Source organism: Theropithecus gelada, chromosome X, assembly GCF_003255815.1.
Source record: "Theropithecus gelada isolate Dixy chromosome X, Tgel_1.0, whole genome shotgun sequence".
Lineage (NCBI taxonomy): Eukaryota > Metazoa > Chordata > Mammalia > Primates > Cercopithecidae > Theropithecus > Theropithecus gelada.
The window spans coordinates 115,865,898-115,885,037 of NC_037689.1; the positions used below are offsets into that span (position 1 = coordinate 115,865,898).

The following is a 19,140-nucleotide window of genomic DNA, read 5'->3' on the forward strand; positions in this document are numbered from 1 at the left end:
ATTACGTACACACTGATTTCAACTATGTACATGTATGTAGAGTTGATGTAAATTTGGGCTTTTAAGTTTATGGGATTCTTCTCTAATAACTATTTAACTGTGTAATAAGTTTTTTCCACACCCTCCCTGCCATCAAGTAAGGCTGCAAACAAGAAGTAAAGCATAGGAGGAAGGAGAAAAAAGGTGGCCGTGGGTGAGAGTGAATAGTCAAAGCACCAATTTGAGGAACATAGAAGTCTAGGGAGATTCACTAAACTGGCAAGCTAGGCCTCATATACTTGAGTACATCCTGTGAGTATTGCTTGCATTATGTTTCAATACTTAGTTGAAGATGACAATAATTTGACAAGAAATTAAACTGTGTTTACTATATGGTGAGTTTTTCTAGTCCTCGCTGTTTGTCATTTCTTTTACTGCCCTGCCTTAAGCGAAAAGACTATTTTCAGTGGCCCTTGAGACTAACTGCAGCCCTGACCCTTTCTGCTCCTTTATTGTTCCTCTTGCTACTTGTCATGATTAATAAGAATGTGTTCTATTTGAATACTGAAGATTTAATGTTATTTGGTTTACTAAAGTAGGGAAATGGTTAAGCCATTTTATGAAGTTTTTATGTAAAAATGATTAAAACAAATATTTTGGCTCTTATGGGGTTATGCCTCAATTGTTAGTGTTTTTCTAGAATACTATATTCTCTAACTATTAGACATTGCCGTGTCATTACTTCTGAATGTTGTATTTTGGTGGGTCTGTGTGTGTACATACATCCCTTTTTTATAATTATTATGTTGTTTTTAGGACGTGTGTCTCCATCACCCTCTCAGGAAAGTCTAAGTTCATCAAAATCGGATACAGATACAGGGGTATGCTTATTGTTTTATGGTTACTATGTGAAATGGTATGATTTAATTTGTTTACCATAAAGTATTTTTATGTATCAGAAATTACAGTTGCATGAAGACACTTAATTAAAATTAAGATGTATCATTAGAAACAGGAGTTTCTTCAATTAGAAGCAATTAGCAAATGAAAATTTTTGATGTTTAAATGTTGCCAGATAGTGAATACTATTCCTCAGGGTACTATACCACTAATGTAAACTTAAATAATACAAAAGCTCCTCCCCTCAAATCCATGTTAGATATTTTTTAAATAATGATAATAGATACCCAAATAAGAGATAATTAAGGAAAGAAAAAAGATATTTAAGTATTTTAATTTTCTAATCTCCTTAGTTTAATAAACACTTTATAACAGTTTCAGATAAGGTATCTTAATGATTTTCATTTGGTTTTAGAGCTGGAAGGTTAAATATAACCAATTTTAAACCTAAAAAAGCAGAATATACAATATTGTACTAAGTTGTCACCTGTGCTCTTTGTGTATTGCATTAGGTAAGGGTGATATAAACAAGAGAACCTAAAATGTCTACCTGCGCAACAGTATTTTCCTGAGATTTCATTGGCTCCAATATTTGACACTACCTTTTCCCCTTCTCCTGGCTTTCCATGGTTCTGTTTTCCCTTATTCTTTTATACTCCCACTGTTTCTTCTTCCACCTCCTTACATTTACTGTTTATCAGGGTCTGTTCTTGGCCATTTTCAATAGACATATTTATGCACTTCTTCTAGTTCTGAACTGACTTTAGATCTGTAATTCTTTGTTTACTTTCAGTAACTTTATGATTTTTAAACAAGAACATTATTGTGCTTGCTGCCTTTTCACATAGCAATATATAGGATCTCTCCACCTACATGTAATTCAACCACATCAACTAATAGGTCCAAAACTAAACTCCTTCGACAAATGTCTTCTGAGTGCCTGCCATATGTGGCAGACACTGCTACATGCTATAAAATCAAATGAGACATATTCTCTGTCCTCAGGGATCTTGTGGACTAGTGAAATGGGTAAACTCACAATTACAGTATTAGATGGTGATATTCTACAGAAGGTACTACACAAGAATAGGTTAGCCTTATAAATCACAGTGTTAGGAGTAGTTTCCTGGAAGCTTGTTATTTGAGCTAGGATTTAGCTATATGAGAGAAGAAAGGAAGGAGCATATCAGACACAGGGAATAGCAAGTGCAAAGGCATGGAGGCTAGTATGTTAAAGGTACTACAAGGAATTACACATGGCTGGGAAAGGTGCATGTGTGAGATTGGTGGGAGAGGTAGGCAGGAGTGGGAATGACTTTCTGTGTTAAACGAAGACATTGGAATTTTATCCTGCAAACTACTGGGAGCAGGGTGGGGCTTTGAAGGATTTCACTTAGAGGTGTAATTACCATGTTCAGATTTTTGTTTTAGAAAGAGTATTCTGGTAGTAATGTGAAGGATAGACTAGGCGGGGGCTTCAGGTTAGAGACAGGGAGACCATGTAAGAGGCTGTTAACCCAGAGAAATGGTTACTTCCAATTATGATGATTATGATAGCAGTAGATCTAGAAACTGTAAAGATAAGCTGAATTGAGAGACGTAAAATAAGTCTAATTTGTAGGACTTGGTGACTGACTAGCTGGGGTAGTAAAAGTGAGTAGCCTAGGATAAATCACAGGGATCTGGCTTGAGTAGTTAGCTAGATGGTAATGGTCATTCACAGAAATTTTTTTTAATTTTAATTTTTCCATAAGTTATTGGGATACAGGTGGTATTCAGTTACATAAGTTCTTTAGTGATTTTGGTGCACCCATCACCCAAGCAGTATACGCTGCACCTATTTGTAGTCTTTTATTCCTCGCCCCCCTCCCACTCTTCCTCCCAAGTCCCCAAAGTCCATTGTATCATTCTTACCTCTTTGCGTGCTCATAGTTTAGGTCCCACATATCAGCGAGAACATACGATGTTTGGTTTTCCATTCCTGGGTTAATTCTCTCAGAATAATAGTCTCCAGTCTAATCCAGGTTGCTGCAAATTCTGTTAATTCATTCCTTTTTATGCCTGAGTAGTATTCCATCGTGTATATATACCAGTTTCTTTATCCGCTCGTTGATTGATGGGCATTTGGGTTGGTTTGATGTTTTTGCAGTTGCGAATTGTGCTGCTATAAAGGTGTGTGTGCAAGTATCTTTTTTGCAATAATGACTTATTTTCCTCTGGGTAGATACCCAATAGTGGGATTGATGGATCAAATGGTAGTTCTACTTTTAATTCTTTAAGGAATCTCCACACTGTTTTCCATAGTGGCTGTACTAGTTTACATTCCCACAAGCAGTGTAGAAGTGTTCCCTGACCACTGCATCTGCACCAACATCTGTTTTGATTTTTTATTATGGTCATTCTTGCAGGAGTAAGGTGGTATCACATTGTGGTTTTGATTTGCATTTCCCTGATTATTAGTGATATTGAGCATTTTTTCATATGTTTGTTGGCCATTTGTCTATATTTTTTTGAGAATTGTCTATTTATGTCCATAGCCCACTTTTTGATGGACTGTTTTTTTCTTACTGATTTGTTTGAGTTTGTTGTTGATTCTGGTTATTAGTTAGTCCTTAGTTGGATGTATAGATTGTGAAGATTTTCTCCCACTCTGTGGGTTGTCTGTTTACTCTGTTGACTGTTCCTTTTGCTGTCCAAAAGCTCTTTAGTTTAATTAAGTCCCAACTATTTATTTTTATTGCATTTCCTTTTGGGTTCTTGGTCATGAAATCCTTGCCTAAGCCAATGTCTAGAAGGATTTTTCCAATGTTATCTTCTAGAATTTTTATGCTTTCAGGTCTTAGATTTGAGTCCTTAATCCCTCTTGAGTTGATTTTTGTATAAGGTGAGAGATGAGGATCCAGTTTCATTATCATACATGTGGCTAGTGGCTAGCCAATTATCCCAGCACCATTTGTTGAAAAGGGTGTCCTTTCCCCACTTTTTATTTTTTTTGTTTGCTTTGTCAAAGATCAGTTAGCTGTAAGTATTTGGGTTTATTTCTGGGTTCTGTATTGTTTTCCATTGGTCTATGTGCCTATGTTTATACCAGTACCATGCTGTCTTGGTGACTATGGCCTTATATTATAGTTTGAAATCAGGAAGTGTGATACCTCCATATTTGTTATTTTGCTTAGTCTTGCTTTGGCTATGTGAGCTCTTTTTTGGTTCCATATGAATTTTAGAATTGTTTTTTCTAATTCTGTGAAGAATGATGGTGGTATTTTGATGGGGATTGCATTGAACTTGTAGATTGCTTTCTGAAGTATGGTCATTTTCACAATATTGACTCTACCCATCCATGAGCATGGGATGTGCTTCCATTTGTTTGTGTCATCTATGATTTCTTTTAGCAGCCTTTTGTAGTTTTCCTTGTAGATGTCTTTCACCTCCTTGGTGAGGTATATTCTTTTTTTTTTTTTTTTTTGCAGCTATTGTAAAAGTGATTGAGTTATTGATTTGATTCTTCGTTTGGTTGCTGTTGGTGTATACTACTGATTTGTGTACATTAATCTTGTATCTGGAAACTTTGCTGAATTCTTTTATCAGTTCTAGGAGCTTTCTGGAGGAGTCTTTAGGGTTTTCGAGGTAAACTATCATATCGTCAGCAAACAGTGACAGTTTGACTTTCTCTTTACCGATTTGGATGCCCTGTATTTCTTTCTCTTCTCTGATTGCTCTGGCTAGGACTTCCAACACTATGTTGAGGAGGAGTGGTAAGAGTGGGCATCCTTGTCTTGTCCCAGTTCTCAGAGGGAATGCTTTCAATTTTTCCCCATTCAGTATTATGTTGGCTGTGGGTTTGTCATAGATGGCTTTTATTACACTGAGGTATGTCCCCTGTAGGCTGATTTTGCTGAGAGTTTTAATCATAAAGGATGCTGGATTTTGTTGAATGCTTTTTCTGCATCTATTGAGATGATAGTGTGATTTTTGTTTTTAATTCTGTTTATGTGGTGTATCACATTTATTGACTTGCATATGTTAAACCATCCCTGCATCCCTGCTGTAAAACCCACTTGATCTTGGTGGATTATCTTTTCAGTATGTTGTTGGTTTTGATTAGCTAATGTGTTGTTAAGGATTTTAGCATCTTTGTTCATCCGGGATATTGGTCTGTAGTTTTCTTTTTTGGTTGTGTCCTTTCCTGGTTTTGGTATTAGTGGGTGATGCTGGCTTCATAGAATGAATTAGGGAGGATTCCCTCTTTTTCTGTCTTGTGGAATAGTGTCAAAATAATTGTTACCAATTCTTCTTTGAATGTCTGGTAGAATTCTGCTGTGAATCCATCTGGTCCTGGACTTTTTTTGAGATGGAGTCTCACTCTGTCGCCCAGGCTGGAGTGCAGTGGCGCAATCTCGGCTCACTGCAGCCTCTGCCTCCTGGGTTCCAGCGATTCTCCTGCCTCAGCCTTCCTGGTAGCTAGGATTATAGGCACACACCCCCATGTCCGGCTAATTTTTGTATTTTTAGTAGAGATGCGGTTTCAACATGTTGGCCATGCTAGTCTTGAATTCCTGGCCTCAGGTGATCTGCCTGCCTTGGCCTCCCAAAGTGCTGGGATTACAGGCGTGATCCACTGCGCCCCGCCAGTCCTGGACTTTTTTTTTGTTGATAATTTTTAAATTACCATTTCAGTCTCGCTGCTTGTTATTGGTCTGTTCAGGGTATCTAATTCTTCCTCATTTAAGCTGGGAGGGTTGTGTTTTTCCAGGAATTTATCCATCTCTTCTAGGTTTTCTAGTTTATGTGCATAAAGGTGTTCATAGTAGCCTTGAATGATCTTTTGTATTTCAGTGATGTCAGTTATAATATCTCCTGTTTCTCTTCTTAATGAGGTTATTTGTATTTTCTCTCTTATTTTCTTGGTTAATCTTGCTAACAGTCTGTCAATTTTATTTATTTTTTCAAAGAACCCGCTTTGTGTTTCATTTATCTTTTGTATTTTTTGTTTGTTTGTTTCAGTTTCATTTAATTCTGCTCTGATCTTGGTAATTTCCTTTCTTCTGCTGGCTTTGGGTTTGGTTTGTTCTTGTTTCTCTAGTTCCTTGAGGTGTGACCTTAGAATGTCAGTTTGTGCTCTTTGAGTCTTTTTGATGTAAGCATTTATAGGGCTATGAACTTTCCTCTTAGCACCACCTTTGCTGTATCCCAAAGGTTTTGATAGGTTGTTTCATTATTGTCATTCAGTTCAAAGAATTTTTAAATTTCCATCTTGATTTCATTTTTGACCCAGTGGTCATTCAGGAGCAGGTTATTTTATTTCCGTGTATTTGCATGGTTTCGAAGGTTCCTTTCGGAGTTGATTTCCAGTTATATTCCACTGTAGTCTGAGTGCTTGATATAATTTCAGTTTTCTTAAATTTATTGAGGCTCATTTTATGGCCTGTCATATGGTCTGTCTTGGAGAAAGTTCCATGTGCTGTTGAATAGAATGTGTATTCTGCAGTTGGATGGAATGTTCTGTATATATATCTGTTAAGTCCATTTGTTCCAAGGTATAGTTTAAATTCACTGTTTCTTTGTTGACTTTCTGCCTTGATGACCTGTCTAGTGCTGTCAGTGGAGTACTGAATTCCCCCACTATTATTGTGTTGCTGTCTATCTCGTTTCTTAGGTCTGTTAGTAATTGGTTTATAAATTTGGGAGCTCCAGTCTTAGGTGTATAAATGTTTAGGATTGTGATATTTTCCTGTTGGACAAGGCCTTTTACCGTTATATCATGTCCGTCTTTGTCTCTTTTAAATGCTGTTGCTTTAAAGTTTGTTTTGTCTGATATAAGAATAGCTACCCTTGCTCGTTTTTGGTGTCCATTTGCATGAAACGCCTTTTACCACCCCTTTACTTTAAGTTTATTTGAGTCCTTATGTCTTCTGAAGACAGCAGATGGTTGGTGAGTTCTTATCCATTCTGTGTCTCTGTATCTTTTAAGTGGAGCATTTAGGCCCCTTACATTCAATGTTAGTATTGAGATGTGAGATACCTCATAGTATTATTTGTTTCCTGTGTACCTTGTTTTTTTGTTTTGTTTTGTTTTTGCTTTTTAACTTACATTTTTGTTTTTATAGGTTCTGTGTGATTTATGTTTTAAAGAGATTCTGTTTTGGGCCGGGCACGGTGGCTCAAGCCTGTAATCCCAGCACTTTGGGAGGCCGAGACGGGCGGATCACGAGGTCAGGAGATCGAGACCATCCTGGCTAACACGGTGAAACCCCGTCTCTACTAAAAATTACAAAAAACTAGCCGGGCGAGGCGGCGGGCGCCTGTAGTCCCAGCTACTCGGGAGGCTGAGGCAGGAGAATGGCGTGAACCCGGGAGGCGGAGCTTGCAGTGAGCCGAGATCCGGCCACTGCACTCCAGCCTGGGTGACAGAGCAAGACTCCGTCTCAAAAAAAAAAAAAAAAAAAAAAAAAAAAAAAAAAAAAGAGATTCTGTTTTGATGTGTTTCTAGGATTTGTTTCAAGATTTAGAGCTCCTTTTAGTGGTGGCTTGGTAGTGGCAAATTCTCTCTGCATTTGTTTGTCTGAAAACGACTGTATCTTTCCTTCACATATGATACTTAGTTTTACTGGATACAGAATTCTTAGCTGATAATTGTTTTGTCTGAGGAGGCTGAAGACAGGGCCCCAATCCCTTCTAGATTGTAGGGTTTCTGCTGAGAAATCTGCTGTTAATCTGATAGGTTTTCCTTTATACATTACCTGGTGCTTTTGTCTCACAGCTCTTAAGATTCTTTCCTTTGTCTTAACTTTAGATAACCTGATGACAATGTGCCTAGGTGATGATCGTTTTGTGATGAATTTCCCAGGTGTTCTTTGTGCTTCTTGTATTTAAATGTCTACGTCTCGAGCAAGGCCGGGGAAATTTCCCTTGATTATTCCCCCAAATATGTTTTTCAAACTTTCAGACATCTCTTCTTCCTCAGAAACATCAATTATTCTTAGGTTTGGTTGTTTAACATAATCCCAGACCTCGTAGAGGCTTTGTTCATATTCTCTTATTCTTTTTTCTGTCTTTGTTGTATTGGGTTAATTTGAAGACCTTGTCTTCGAGCTCTGAATTCCTTTCTTCTACTTGTTCAATTCTATTGCTGAAAGATTTAGAATTTGAAATTCTGAAACTTTCCAGAGCATTTTGCATTTCTGTAAGTGTATACAGTGTTTCCTGAAGTTCTTATTGTTTTTTTCTTTATGCTGTCCATTTCTTTGAATATTTCTCCCTTCACTTCTTATATTGTTTTTTGGATTTCCCTGCATTGGGCTATGCCTTTCTCTGGTGCCTCCCTGATTAACTTAATAACTAACCTCCTGAATTCTTTTTCAGGTAAATCAGGGATTTCTTACTGGTTTGGATCCATTGCTGATGAACTAGTGTGATTTTTTGGGGGGTGTTAAAGAGCCTTGTTTTGTCATATTACCAGAGTTGGTTTTCCGGTTCCTTCTCATTTGGGTAGGCTCTGTCAGAGTCTAGGGCTGAAGGCTGTTGTTCACAGTCTTTTGTCCCACGGGGTGTTCCCTTGATGCAGTACTCTCCCCCTTTTCCTATGGATGTGGCTTCCTGTGAGCCGAGCTGCAGTTATTGTTATGTCTCTTCTGGGTCTAACCACCCAGCAAGTCTACACAGCTCTGAGCTGGTACTGGAGGTTGTCTGCAGAGAGTTTTGTGATGTTTACTGTCTATGGGTCTCTCAGCCATGGACACCAGCACCTGTACTGGTGAAAGTGGCAGGGGGGTGAAATGGACTCTGTGAGGGTTCTTAGCTTTGGTGGTTTAATGTTCTATTTTTGTGCTGGTTGGCCTCCTGCTGGGAGGTGGCGCTTTCCAAAAAGCATCAGGCTATGGTAGCATGGAGTGGAAATGGCGGGGGGTGGGTCCCTAGAACTCTCAAGAGTATATGCCCTTTGTCTTCAGCTACCAGGGTGGATAAGGAAGGCCCATCAGGTGGGGACAGGGCTAGGTGTGTCTGAGCTCAGAATCTCCTTGGTTGGGTTTTGCTGAGGCTGCTGTGGGGGATGGATGTGATGTTCCCAGGTCAATGAAGTTGCGTACCTAGAAGGATTATGGCCACCTCTGCTGAGTCATGCAGGTTGTCAGGGAAGTGGGGGAAAGCTGGCAGTCACAGGCCTCACCCAGCCCCCACGCAAACCGAAGGGCCAGTCTTACTCCCAGCATGCTTCCTCAACAGCCCCAAGTCTGTTTCCAGGCAGTGTGGGATCCGGCCTGAGAACTTGCCCCAGGCTACCCACCTCCCAGCTGCGAAAGAAAAGGGCTTGGTTCTTCCCCCACCTATGGAGTCTGCACACCGGATTTGTGCCCTCCCCCTTCTGGCCAGGAGGCTTCTTGCCAGTTCAAATTGTTACGGAGTTCAGCTGGAGACTTCCTTCTCCCTATAGTGTTTCCCCTCCCTGCTCCTCTGGTGCCCTCCCGAAGGAACCCTGTGGTGCCAGACAGGAATGGCCTGCTTGAAGACCCGGCGAGCTCCCAGGGCTTTCCTGCTGCTTCCTCTACTTCTATATTTCGCTGGGCTCTCTAAATTGACTCAGCTCCAGGTAAGGTCAGAAACTTCTGCAAACAGCCCTTCAGTTCCCCAGTGGGGGTGTGTGTTCAGGAGAGGAGGATCTCCCTTTCCCAGTTATGCAGTTTGGGCACTCACAGTATTCGGGGTGTCTCCTGGGTCCTGCAGGAGCATTCTGCTTCCTTCAGAGGGTCTGTGGGTTCTCTTGGGATTCCTGGTTCTTTCTTGCAGTCGATCTGCAGCTAAAATTCATGGTGTGAGCCTCCACATGCTGCTCTGTCCATCTGAGTAGGAGCTGCAATCTAGTCCTGCCTCCTGTCTGCCATGATGGCATCCCATTATGTTTAAAATGTTTCTTATAGATAGCATATAGTTAGATCATGTTTTTTTACCCACTCTGCCAGTTTCTGTTTTTTAATTGGTACATTTATACCATTTAAACTTAATATAATTATTGCTACTTTAAACAAATCTGTCATCTTTATGATCATTCATTGAAATATTTTCTTTTTTTTTTTTTTTTTTTTTTTTTTTTTTTAAATTTATTTATTATTATTATACTGTAAGTTGTAGGGTACATGTGCATAACGTGCAGGTTTGTTACATATGTATACTTGTGCCTTGTTGGTGTGCTGCACCCATCAACTCGTCATTTACATCAGGTATAACTCCCAATGCAATCCCTCCCCCCGCCCCCCTCCCCATGATAGGCCCCGGTGTGTCATTCACCCACAAACCTGCTTCTCCTCACTTCTGAACCTTATTTAGTGGCATCAACATCTATCTACAAGTTACCTTTTCAACTCAATCAAAAATACTCCATTACTTTTTCTTCCTTACCCACATACCAAATTAGTAACAAATTCCTAGCCACTCTACCCCCACTCACAAATACCTGTGGAACTTACCCCCTCATCCCTAATTGTCACACATATCATCTAGGACTTTAACACTCATTTAAATGCTTGCCATAGTCTCCTAATTGTTTTTTCTGCCTCTGGTCTCTACCCAATTCAGTTTCTACACTGCCACCAGCCAGCCAGGTTTTTCGAAACAGATTAACTGTGCCATTTTGTGGTTTAATTTTTTTTTTTCTTTTTTTTGAGACAGAGTCTCGCTCTGTTGCCAAGGCTGGAGTGCAGTGGCATGATCTCGGCTCACTTGCAACCTCCGCCTCCCGGGTTCAAGGGGTTCTCCTGCCTCAGCCTCCCAAGTAACTGGGATTACAGGCACTCACCACCATACCCAGCTAATTTTTGTGTTTTTAGTAGAGATAGGGTTTCACCATGTTGGCCAGGCTAGTCTTAAACTCCTGACCTCAAGTGATCCTCCCACCTCGGCCCCCCAAAGTGCTGGGATTACAGGCATGAGCCACCACGCCCAGCTTTGTGGTTTAAAATCTTTTGACGGCCCTTTATCGCCTTCACAATAAGATTCTTCCCTATATTGCCTAATCTTAACTTTTGACTCAGTTCCAATTCCCTAGTGCCTGTACATCCTACCAGCCATGCCTGATACAGGTCTGTACACTAAACACTTTCACCTTCATGTCTCTGTCCCTGCTGTTTGCTTTGCCACAGATGCCCTCTGTTTCCTTCAGAGGGCAAAGCCCTACTTATCCTTCAAGATTCAGCTCAAATATCTTATTATTTTCCCTGAATCCAGCAGGTAAAATTGTTCTTCATTTGTATTCTAATAGTACATCATAGGTACTTTTATACCGATATTACCACATCTTTCTTATTAGTCTCCCTGGGTAGGCTCTGGGCTGATTGAAGGCAAAGAACTGTACTTCACAGATTTTAGTATCCTTGGAATCTAATTCCGTTCCTGACTGTAGTAGGCCTGTAATCATGTTGAATTCCTGCCTGTGGACCTTTATTCCTATTGTTCCCCTTATTTGGATGCCTTGATCGTCTTTCTATTCAAAGCATGCCCATTCTTCATGGCCCACTTCCTCCATAAAGCCTCACTGACTAATGTGGCAGTGATAATTTTAACTGCTTTGCTTTAGGGAAAAAGACTTGCTTTTATTAGTTTAATTTACCATACAGTTTCCAGGCATTGATTACTATTAAAAAGAGAGACTATCTGTAGTATCTTTTATTGTGCTTATTTCAGCAATCCTACTTATAGATCCTTAAGTACATCCATCTAACCCCAAACAAACCTTAGTAACTCAAATTTTATTGAATACAAAGCCTTTTTACATGAGAAATAACATTTATATCCATTGTTTTCTGGAAGAGATCATTTGGGGTTTGTTTCCCTTCTGTCATTTTATTTGGGGACAGTTAAAAGAGGCTTCTATTTCACATGCCATTAGAGTTTGACACCAGGAATTATCTTTTAACCTAGTGCTAGCCACAGTGAGGCACAGTAAACACAATGGAGTTTATGTTCCTGATGTGTGTATTCTTTTTTTTCTTATGATGGTGATATCTTTTTCATCTCTTTTGAAGTACTTTTTCAGTCTTTTGTCTTAGCATCTGTGTGAAATATAATATATAAAAGTATTGTACAGTTGAACATACAGAGGGATGTACCTAAGATCACTCACCTATGCATTGATAATGCCAAGCCTAGAATTCTGGCTATTTTCTGTTTCTGTTGATTTTCAAAATTAGCTCAACAAATGTAAGAAAGTCAAGAAGAGGTACATGTTTAATATACTCCATTATCTTAGAAATTTATAAAGTAGGGATTTTTTTAATAGTTGGCTTTTGCAGAGACTGTTAGACCTCATGGTTTCTAAGAATTGATAATTGCATCAGATTGCAAATATGAATATACTGTATCCATTTTAATAAGTATAAAATTTCTTTTTGATACTAGAAGCTGCAAGTATGCTATTTACCTAGAAATTAATGTTTTTCTTGCAAATTTATGTTTAATGTGCATGATTAGGGGAACATTAGCATAGATGTTATAGCATTTAACTGCTGCTTAAAATTTTTGAGAATAGGCCAGGTGCAGTGGCTCATGCTTATAATCCCAGCACTTTGGAAGGCCCAGGCAGGAGGATTGCTTGAGTCCAGGAGTTTGAGACTAGCCTGGGTAACAAGACTATGTCTCCATTAAAAAAAAAAAAAAAAAAAAAAAAGCCAAGCGTGGTGGCATGTACCTGTAGTCCCAGCTACTTGAGAGGCTGAGGCAGGAGGATCACCTGAGCTCAGGAGTTTGAGGTTACAATGAGCTGTGATCACCACTGCAGTCCAGCCTGGGCAACAGAGCAAGACCCTGTCTCAAATAAATTTTTTTGGGCCAGGCACAGTGACTCATGCCTGTAATCCTAGCACTTTGAGAGTCTGAGGTAGGCGGATCACCTGAGGTCAAGTGTTCAGGACCAGCTTGGCCAACATGGTGAAACCCCGTCTCTACTAAAAATGCAAAAATTAGCTGGGCATGGTGGTATGTGCCTGTAATCCCAGCTACTCAGGAGACTGGGGCAGGAGAATCGCTTGAACCCGGGAGGTGGAGGTTGCAGTGAGCCAAGATCGTGCCATTGCACTCCAGCGTGGGTGACAAGAGCAAAACTCTGTCTCAAAAAAAAAAAAAAATTCTGAGAGTATATCATTAGAATCTAGAACTTGGGTAAAGAAAGTTAACTATAAGGCCGGGCGCGGTGGCTCAAGCCTGTAATCCCAGCACTTTGGGAGGCCGAGGCGGGTGGATCACGAGGTCAGGAGATCGAGACCATCCTGGCTAACATGGTGAAACCCCGTCTCTATTAAGAAATACAAAAAACTAGCCGGGCGAGGTGGCGGGCGCCTGTAGTCCCAGCTACTCGGGAGGCTGAGGCAGGAGAATGGCGTGAACCTGGGAGGCGGAGCTTGCAGTGAGCTGAGATCCGGCCACTGCACTCCAGCCTGGGTAACAGAGCAAGACTCCGTCTCAAAAAAAAAAAAAAAAAAAAAAAAAAAAGAAAGTTAACTATAAGGGAGTGAGAGAGAATTTTTGTGAAATGTAGGTATGTAGCATTTGATACAGATTTGTCTTGGTACTATTCATAACCTCACTTTACAAATGAAGGTTTAGAGCTGTTAAGTAACTCAACAATTTCACACAGTCATAGCATCAGAATTAGAACCCTGCTCTGTCTCTAGAGCTTATGTTTTTAACCATTATGCTCCAGTAATTGACATCTTGAGGTCTGGGACTATGTCTTCATTCAGTCTACAGATGTTTATTAAGTGCCTACTATTTTTATTAATCACTGTTCTAGGAGCTAGAGATATAGTAAGTGAACAAAAGAGACAAAAATATCTGTGAACAAGAGACAAAAATAGAATGGAGCATGCATTCTAGTGAAAGAAGACAGAAAATTAAAATAAGTAAATTTTATAAGGTTTTTTTTGTTTGTTTTTTTGAGCAGAGTTTCACTCTTGTTGCCTGGACTGGAGTGCAGTGGCACAATCTTGGCTCACTGCAACCTCTGCCTCCTGGGTTCAAGCGATTCTCCTGCCTCAACCTCCCAAGTAGCTGGGATTACAGGCACACACCACCACTCCCAGCTAATTTTTTGTATTTGGTAGAGACGGGGTTTCACCATGTTGGCCAGGCTGGTCTCAAACTCCTGACCTCAGGTGATCCATCCACTTTGGCCTCCCAAAGTGTTGGGATTACAGGCGTGAGTCACTGCACCAGGCTATAAGTTAATTTTTTAAACCACTTTATTGAGGTATTATTGGTATACGAAAAGCTGTATATATTTATTATATAGAACTTAATGAGTTTGGAGATAAGTATGTAAGCATGAAACCATCACCACAATCTGTGCCATAACCCAAGCATCACCTATAAAAGTTTATTCTCATCCTCTTTTTTTTTTTTTTTTTTTTTGAGACGGAGTCTCACTGTGTCTCCCAGGCTGGAGTGCAGTGGCGTGATCTCCTCACTGCAAGCTCCGCCTCCCGGGTTCACGCCATTCTCCCGCCTCAGCCTCCCAAGTAGCTGAGACTACAGGCGCCCGCCACCACGCCCGGCTAGTTTTTTGTATTTTTAGTAGAGACGGGGTTTCACCATGTTAGCCAGGATAGTCTCGATCTCCTGACCTCGTGATCCACCCGCCTCGGCCTCCCAAAGTGCTGGGATTACAGGCTTGAGCCACCGCGCCCGGCCTCATCCTCTTATTTATTAAGTATACGATACAGTATTGTGAACTGTAGGCACTGTGCTATATAATAGATCTCTCGAACTTATCATTCTGAAAGTGAAACTTTGTACCCTTTGACTAATACCACCTGTTTCCCCAGCCCCAGGGCCTCGCAATCACTGTTCTACTCTGCTTCTATGAGTTTGATGTTTCTAGGTTCATCATATAAGTGACATTATGTAGTATTTGTCCAAAAAGTATCTGGCTTAATTTCACTTAGCATAATGTCTTCCAGTTTCATTCATGTATCACAAATGCCAGGATTTTCTTTTTATGACTGAATAGTATTCTGTTGTGTGTATATGCCACATTTTCTTTATCCATTCATCTGTCAATGAACATTTAGGTTGTTTCCATGTCTAGGCTATTGTGAATAATGCTGCAGTGAACATGGGAGTTCAGAAACCTCTCTGACATACTGATTTTATTTACTTTAAATATATACCCAGAAGTGGAATTGCAGGATCATATGGTAGTTCTATTTTAAATTTTTTCAGGAACTTTCATACTGGTTTTCATAGTAGGTGCACCAATTTACATTCCCATCAACAGTGTGCAGGGTTCCATTTTATCCACATCTTCACTAGTACTTGTTATCTTTTTATATATATATATAATGGTCATCCTAATAGGTGTGAGGTGATATATCATTGTGGTTTTGATTTGGAAGTCAAATCACCTGATTAATTGGTGATGTTGAGCACCTTTTCATATACTCATTGGCCATTTGTATGTCTTCTTTGGAGAAATGTCTATTTAGGTCCTTTGCCTATTTTAAAAATTGGGTTGTTTGAATTTTGGGGTTTTTGACATTCAGTTGTAGGAGTTTCGTATATATTTTAGATATTAACCATTCATTAGATATGGTTTGCAAATATTTTCTCCCATTCTGTAAGTTGCCTTTTCATGTTGTTGGTTGTTTCTTTTTTTGTGTAGAAGCTTTTTAGTTTGATACAGTCCCCTTTGTCTTATTTTTACTTTTGTTGCTGGTGCTTGTGGTGTCATATCCAAGAAATCATTGCCAAGGCCAATGTCAAGAAGCTTTTTTCCTGTTTTCTTCTAGGAGTTTTACAGCTTCAGGCCTTACATTTAAGTATTTAATACATTTTGAGTTTATTTTTGTATATGGTGTAATATAAGAGTCCAACTTCATGGGGTTATTTTGCATGTGTATCTCCAAAGGTAATCAGTATTGTGAAGAAAAGTAAAACAGACAAAGTGGGATGTCAGGGAGTAAATAAGGTGGGTGAGCAAAGCTTCACTGAAAAGTTATTGTTCAAGCAAAATACGAAGGAGGTAAGGAAATGATCATATGATAAGACCATTCCAGGTACAGAGAGCAGCAAGTGAAGCTGCTATAAGGCAGGAGTTCTGGTGTGCTCAAGAAACAGCAGCAAGGCCTGGTCAGCTGGAGCCAGTGAGTGAGAAGGAGAGGAAAATAGAAAAGGAAAACATAGAGGTGTGGATGCGGGGATCAGAACATACAGGCCGTTGCAAGGACTTTGGCTTTTGCTCTGAGTAAGATGGGAATTAGTGGGTTTTCAAACAGAATGACATAATCTGATATATTTTAAAAGGATCATTCTGACTTCTATACTGAGAAAAAACTATAAGAAGACGAGGGCCAGGCATGGTGGCTTATGCCTGTAATCCCAGCACTTTGGGAGGCCAAGGTGGGCAGATCACCTGAGGTCAGGAGTTCGAGACCAGCCTGACCAACAAGGTGAAACCCCCGTCTCTACTAAAAATACAAAAATTAGCCAGGTGTGGTAGCAGGCACCTGTATTCCCAGCTCCTCGGGAGGCTGAGACAGGAGAACCACTTGAACCTGGGAGGTGGAGGTTGCAGTGAGCCAAGATCGTGCTACTGCACTCCAACCTAGAAAACGGAGCAACACTCCATCTCAAAAAAAAAAGTTAAGAAATGTCTTGTTCATTCTGGTATTCCAAATAAGCAATACAATATATCTGCTACATATTGTATGTGCTAATGAATGTCAAAAGCCTTATAATTTTCCATAGCAACCCAACTTTATAATATCTTTAGATAGGCCAGGCGTGGTGGCCCACGCCTGTAATCCCAGCACTTTGGGAGGCCGAGGCAGATGGATCACCTCAGGTCAGGAGTTAGAGACCAGCCTGGCCAACATGGTGAAACCCCGTCTCTACTAAAAATACAAAAAAATTAGCTGGGATTGGTGGCGTGGGCCTGTAGACCCAGCTACTCCAGAGGCTGAGGCAGGAGAATCACTTGAACCCGGGAGGCGGAAGGTTGCAATGAGCTGAGATGGCGCCACTGCACTCCAGCCTGGGCAACAGAGCGAGACTGTCTCAAAAAGAAAAATCTTTAGATAATTAGAAAATCTGAGTATGGATTAGATACTAGATGATATAAATGGTATTTTTTAGGCCTGAGAATGGCATGGTAATCATATTTAAAAGAAGGGTTATCAGTTGGCGGTATATATAGAAGTGTCTGCTGATAAAATTATTAGTGTCTAGATCTTGCTTTCAATGCTGCAGCAAAACTAAACAAAAATGGGAAGATTGATAAAGTAGGTAAAATTTTGATAATTATCAAAGCAGGTGATGGATGCATGGGGTTCATTATATTATATGGAGTTCATTATACTCTTCCATCTACTTTTGTATATATTTAAAATGCCCATAATGAAAAATAGACAATGGCCGGGCATGGTGGCTCATGCCTGTAATCCCAGCACTTTGAGAGGCCAAGGCAGGAGGATCACTTGAGCCCAGGAGTTCAAGACCAGCCCATGCAACAAGGAGAGACCCTGTCTCTACAAACACAAAAAATTAGCTGAGTGTGGTGGCACATGCCTGTGGTCCCAGCTACTCAGGAGGCTGGGGTGAAAGGATCGCTGGAGCCCAGGAGGCGGAAGTTACAGTGAGCCGAAGCCATGCCACTGCACTCTAGCCTGGGCGACAGAACAAGACCCTATCTCAGAAAAATAAAGAAAGAAAGAAAACTAGAAAAATATATGTATATAACATTTTACTTGGTAATTCTACCTTTAATAATTTATCATAAAGGAATAATCAAGAAAAAATAAATACCAAAAAATGGAACAAAAAACAAAAAGAAACCAAAAAATTATTAGATATTCTGAAAGATAAGTAAAAAGATTCTCATCTCATAATAGCTAAAATTTGAACAACTTTAATTTCTTTCTTTTTTGAGACAGAGTTTCGCTGTTTTTGCCCAGGCTGGAGTGCAATGGCGCTATCTCGGCTCACTGCAACCTCCGCCTCCCGGGTTCAAGCGATTCTCCTGCCTCAGCCTCCCGAGCAGCTGGGATTACAGGCATGCGCCACCACCCCGGCTAATTTTGTATTTTTAGTAGAGACGGGGTTTCTCCATGTTGGTCAGGCTGGTCTTGAACTCCCGACCTCAGGTGATCCACCTGCCTCGGCCTCCCAAAGTGCTGGGATTACAGGCGTGAGCCACCACACCCGGCAACAACTTTAATTTCTAACAGTTGGAAAATAAAAACTGGTATAACCCATGCAGTAAAATACATGCACTCCTTAAATTGTTTTCAAAGACTATTTAATGATGTTAAAAATGGTCACAATAAAACATAAAGTGAAAAAAGCAGAATGTAAAATTGGATACAATATTATCACAATTTTGGCTAAAAAGCACCTATAAATATACATATATTTTTTAAGGGATAAGAATCTCCCTCTGTCACCCATGCTGGAGTGCTGTGGTACCGTCATAGCACATTGTGACCTCGAACTTCTGGGTTCAAGCAATCCTCCCACCTCCCACCTCGGTCTCCTGGGTAGCTTGTGCTATAGGCAAGCACCACCATGCCTGGCTTTTTTTTTTTTTTTTTTTTTTTGAGACAGGGTCTCTCTCTGTCCCCCAGGCTGGAGTGCAGTGGCGCTACAAGCTCCACCTCCCGGGTTCACGCCATTCTCCTGCTTTAGCCTCCTGAGTAGCTGGGACTACAGGCGCCTGCCACCACGCCCGGCTAATTTTTTGTATTTTTAGTAGAGACGGGATTTCACCTTGTTAGCCAGGATGCTCTCGATCTCCTGACCTCGTGATCCGCCCGCCTCGGCCTCCCAAGTGCTGGAATTACAGGCATAAGCCACCACGCCTGGCAAAATGGGCAGACATCTGTAACTAACTCATTAGTTCATATTATTGACAGAAACTGCTCGAGCCATCTCAGTACATCCTCTCCACCATGAAGTAAGCTCCAGGAGGGCAGGAAGCTTTTTTTTTTTTTTTCTTTTTTTTTTGACGGAGTCTTGCTTTGTCACCCAGGCTGACATGCAGTGGCGCGATCTTGGCTCACTGCAAGCTCCGCCTCCCGGGTTCAGGTCATTCTCCCGCCTCAGCCTCCCGAGTACCTGGGACTACAGGCGCCCGCCACCACGCCCGGCTAATTTTTTTGTATTTTTAGTAGAGATGGGGTTTCACCATGTTAGCCAGGATGGTCTCCCTCTCCTGACTTCGTGATCCACCCACCTCGGCCTCCCAAAGTGCCGGGATTACAAGCGTGAGCCACTGTGCCTGGC

At 40.6% G+C, this 19,140-nt stretch overlaps 1 protein-coding gene across 3 annotated transcripts in view; it reads left to right on the plus strand.

The window, feature by feature from the left end:
• WDR44 (WD repeat domain 44) overlaps positions 1 to 19,140 on the plus strand; it is a 103,436-nt gene that overhangs the window by 61,772 nt on the left and 22,524 nt on the right. For all 3 annotated transcript variants that reach the window (XM_025373215.1, XM_025373216.1, XM_025373217.1), the window contains one exon: positions 796 to 860. In XM_025373215.1, the coding sequence (XP_025229000.1) occupies positions 796 to 860 (65 nt within the window). The remainder of the gene's footprint in view (positions 1 to 795; positions 861 to 19,140) is intronic.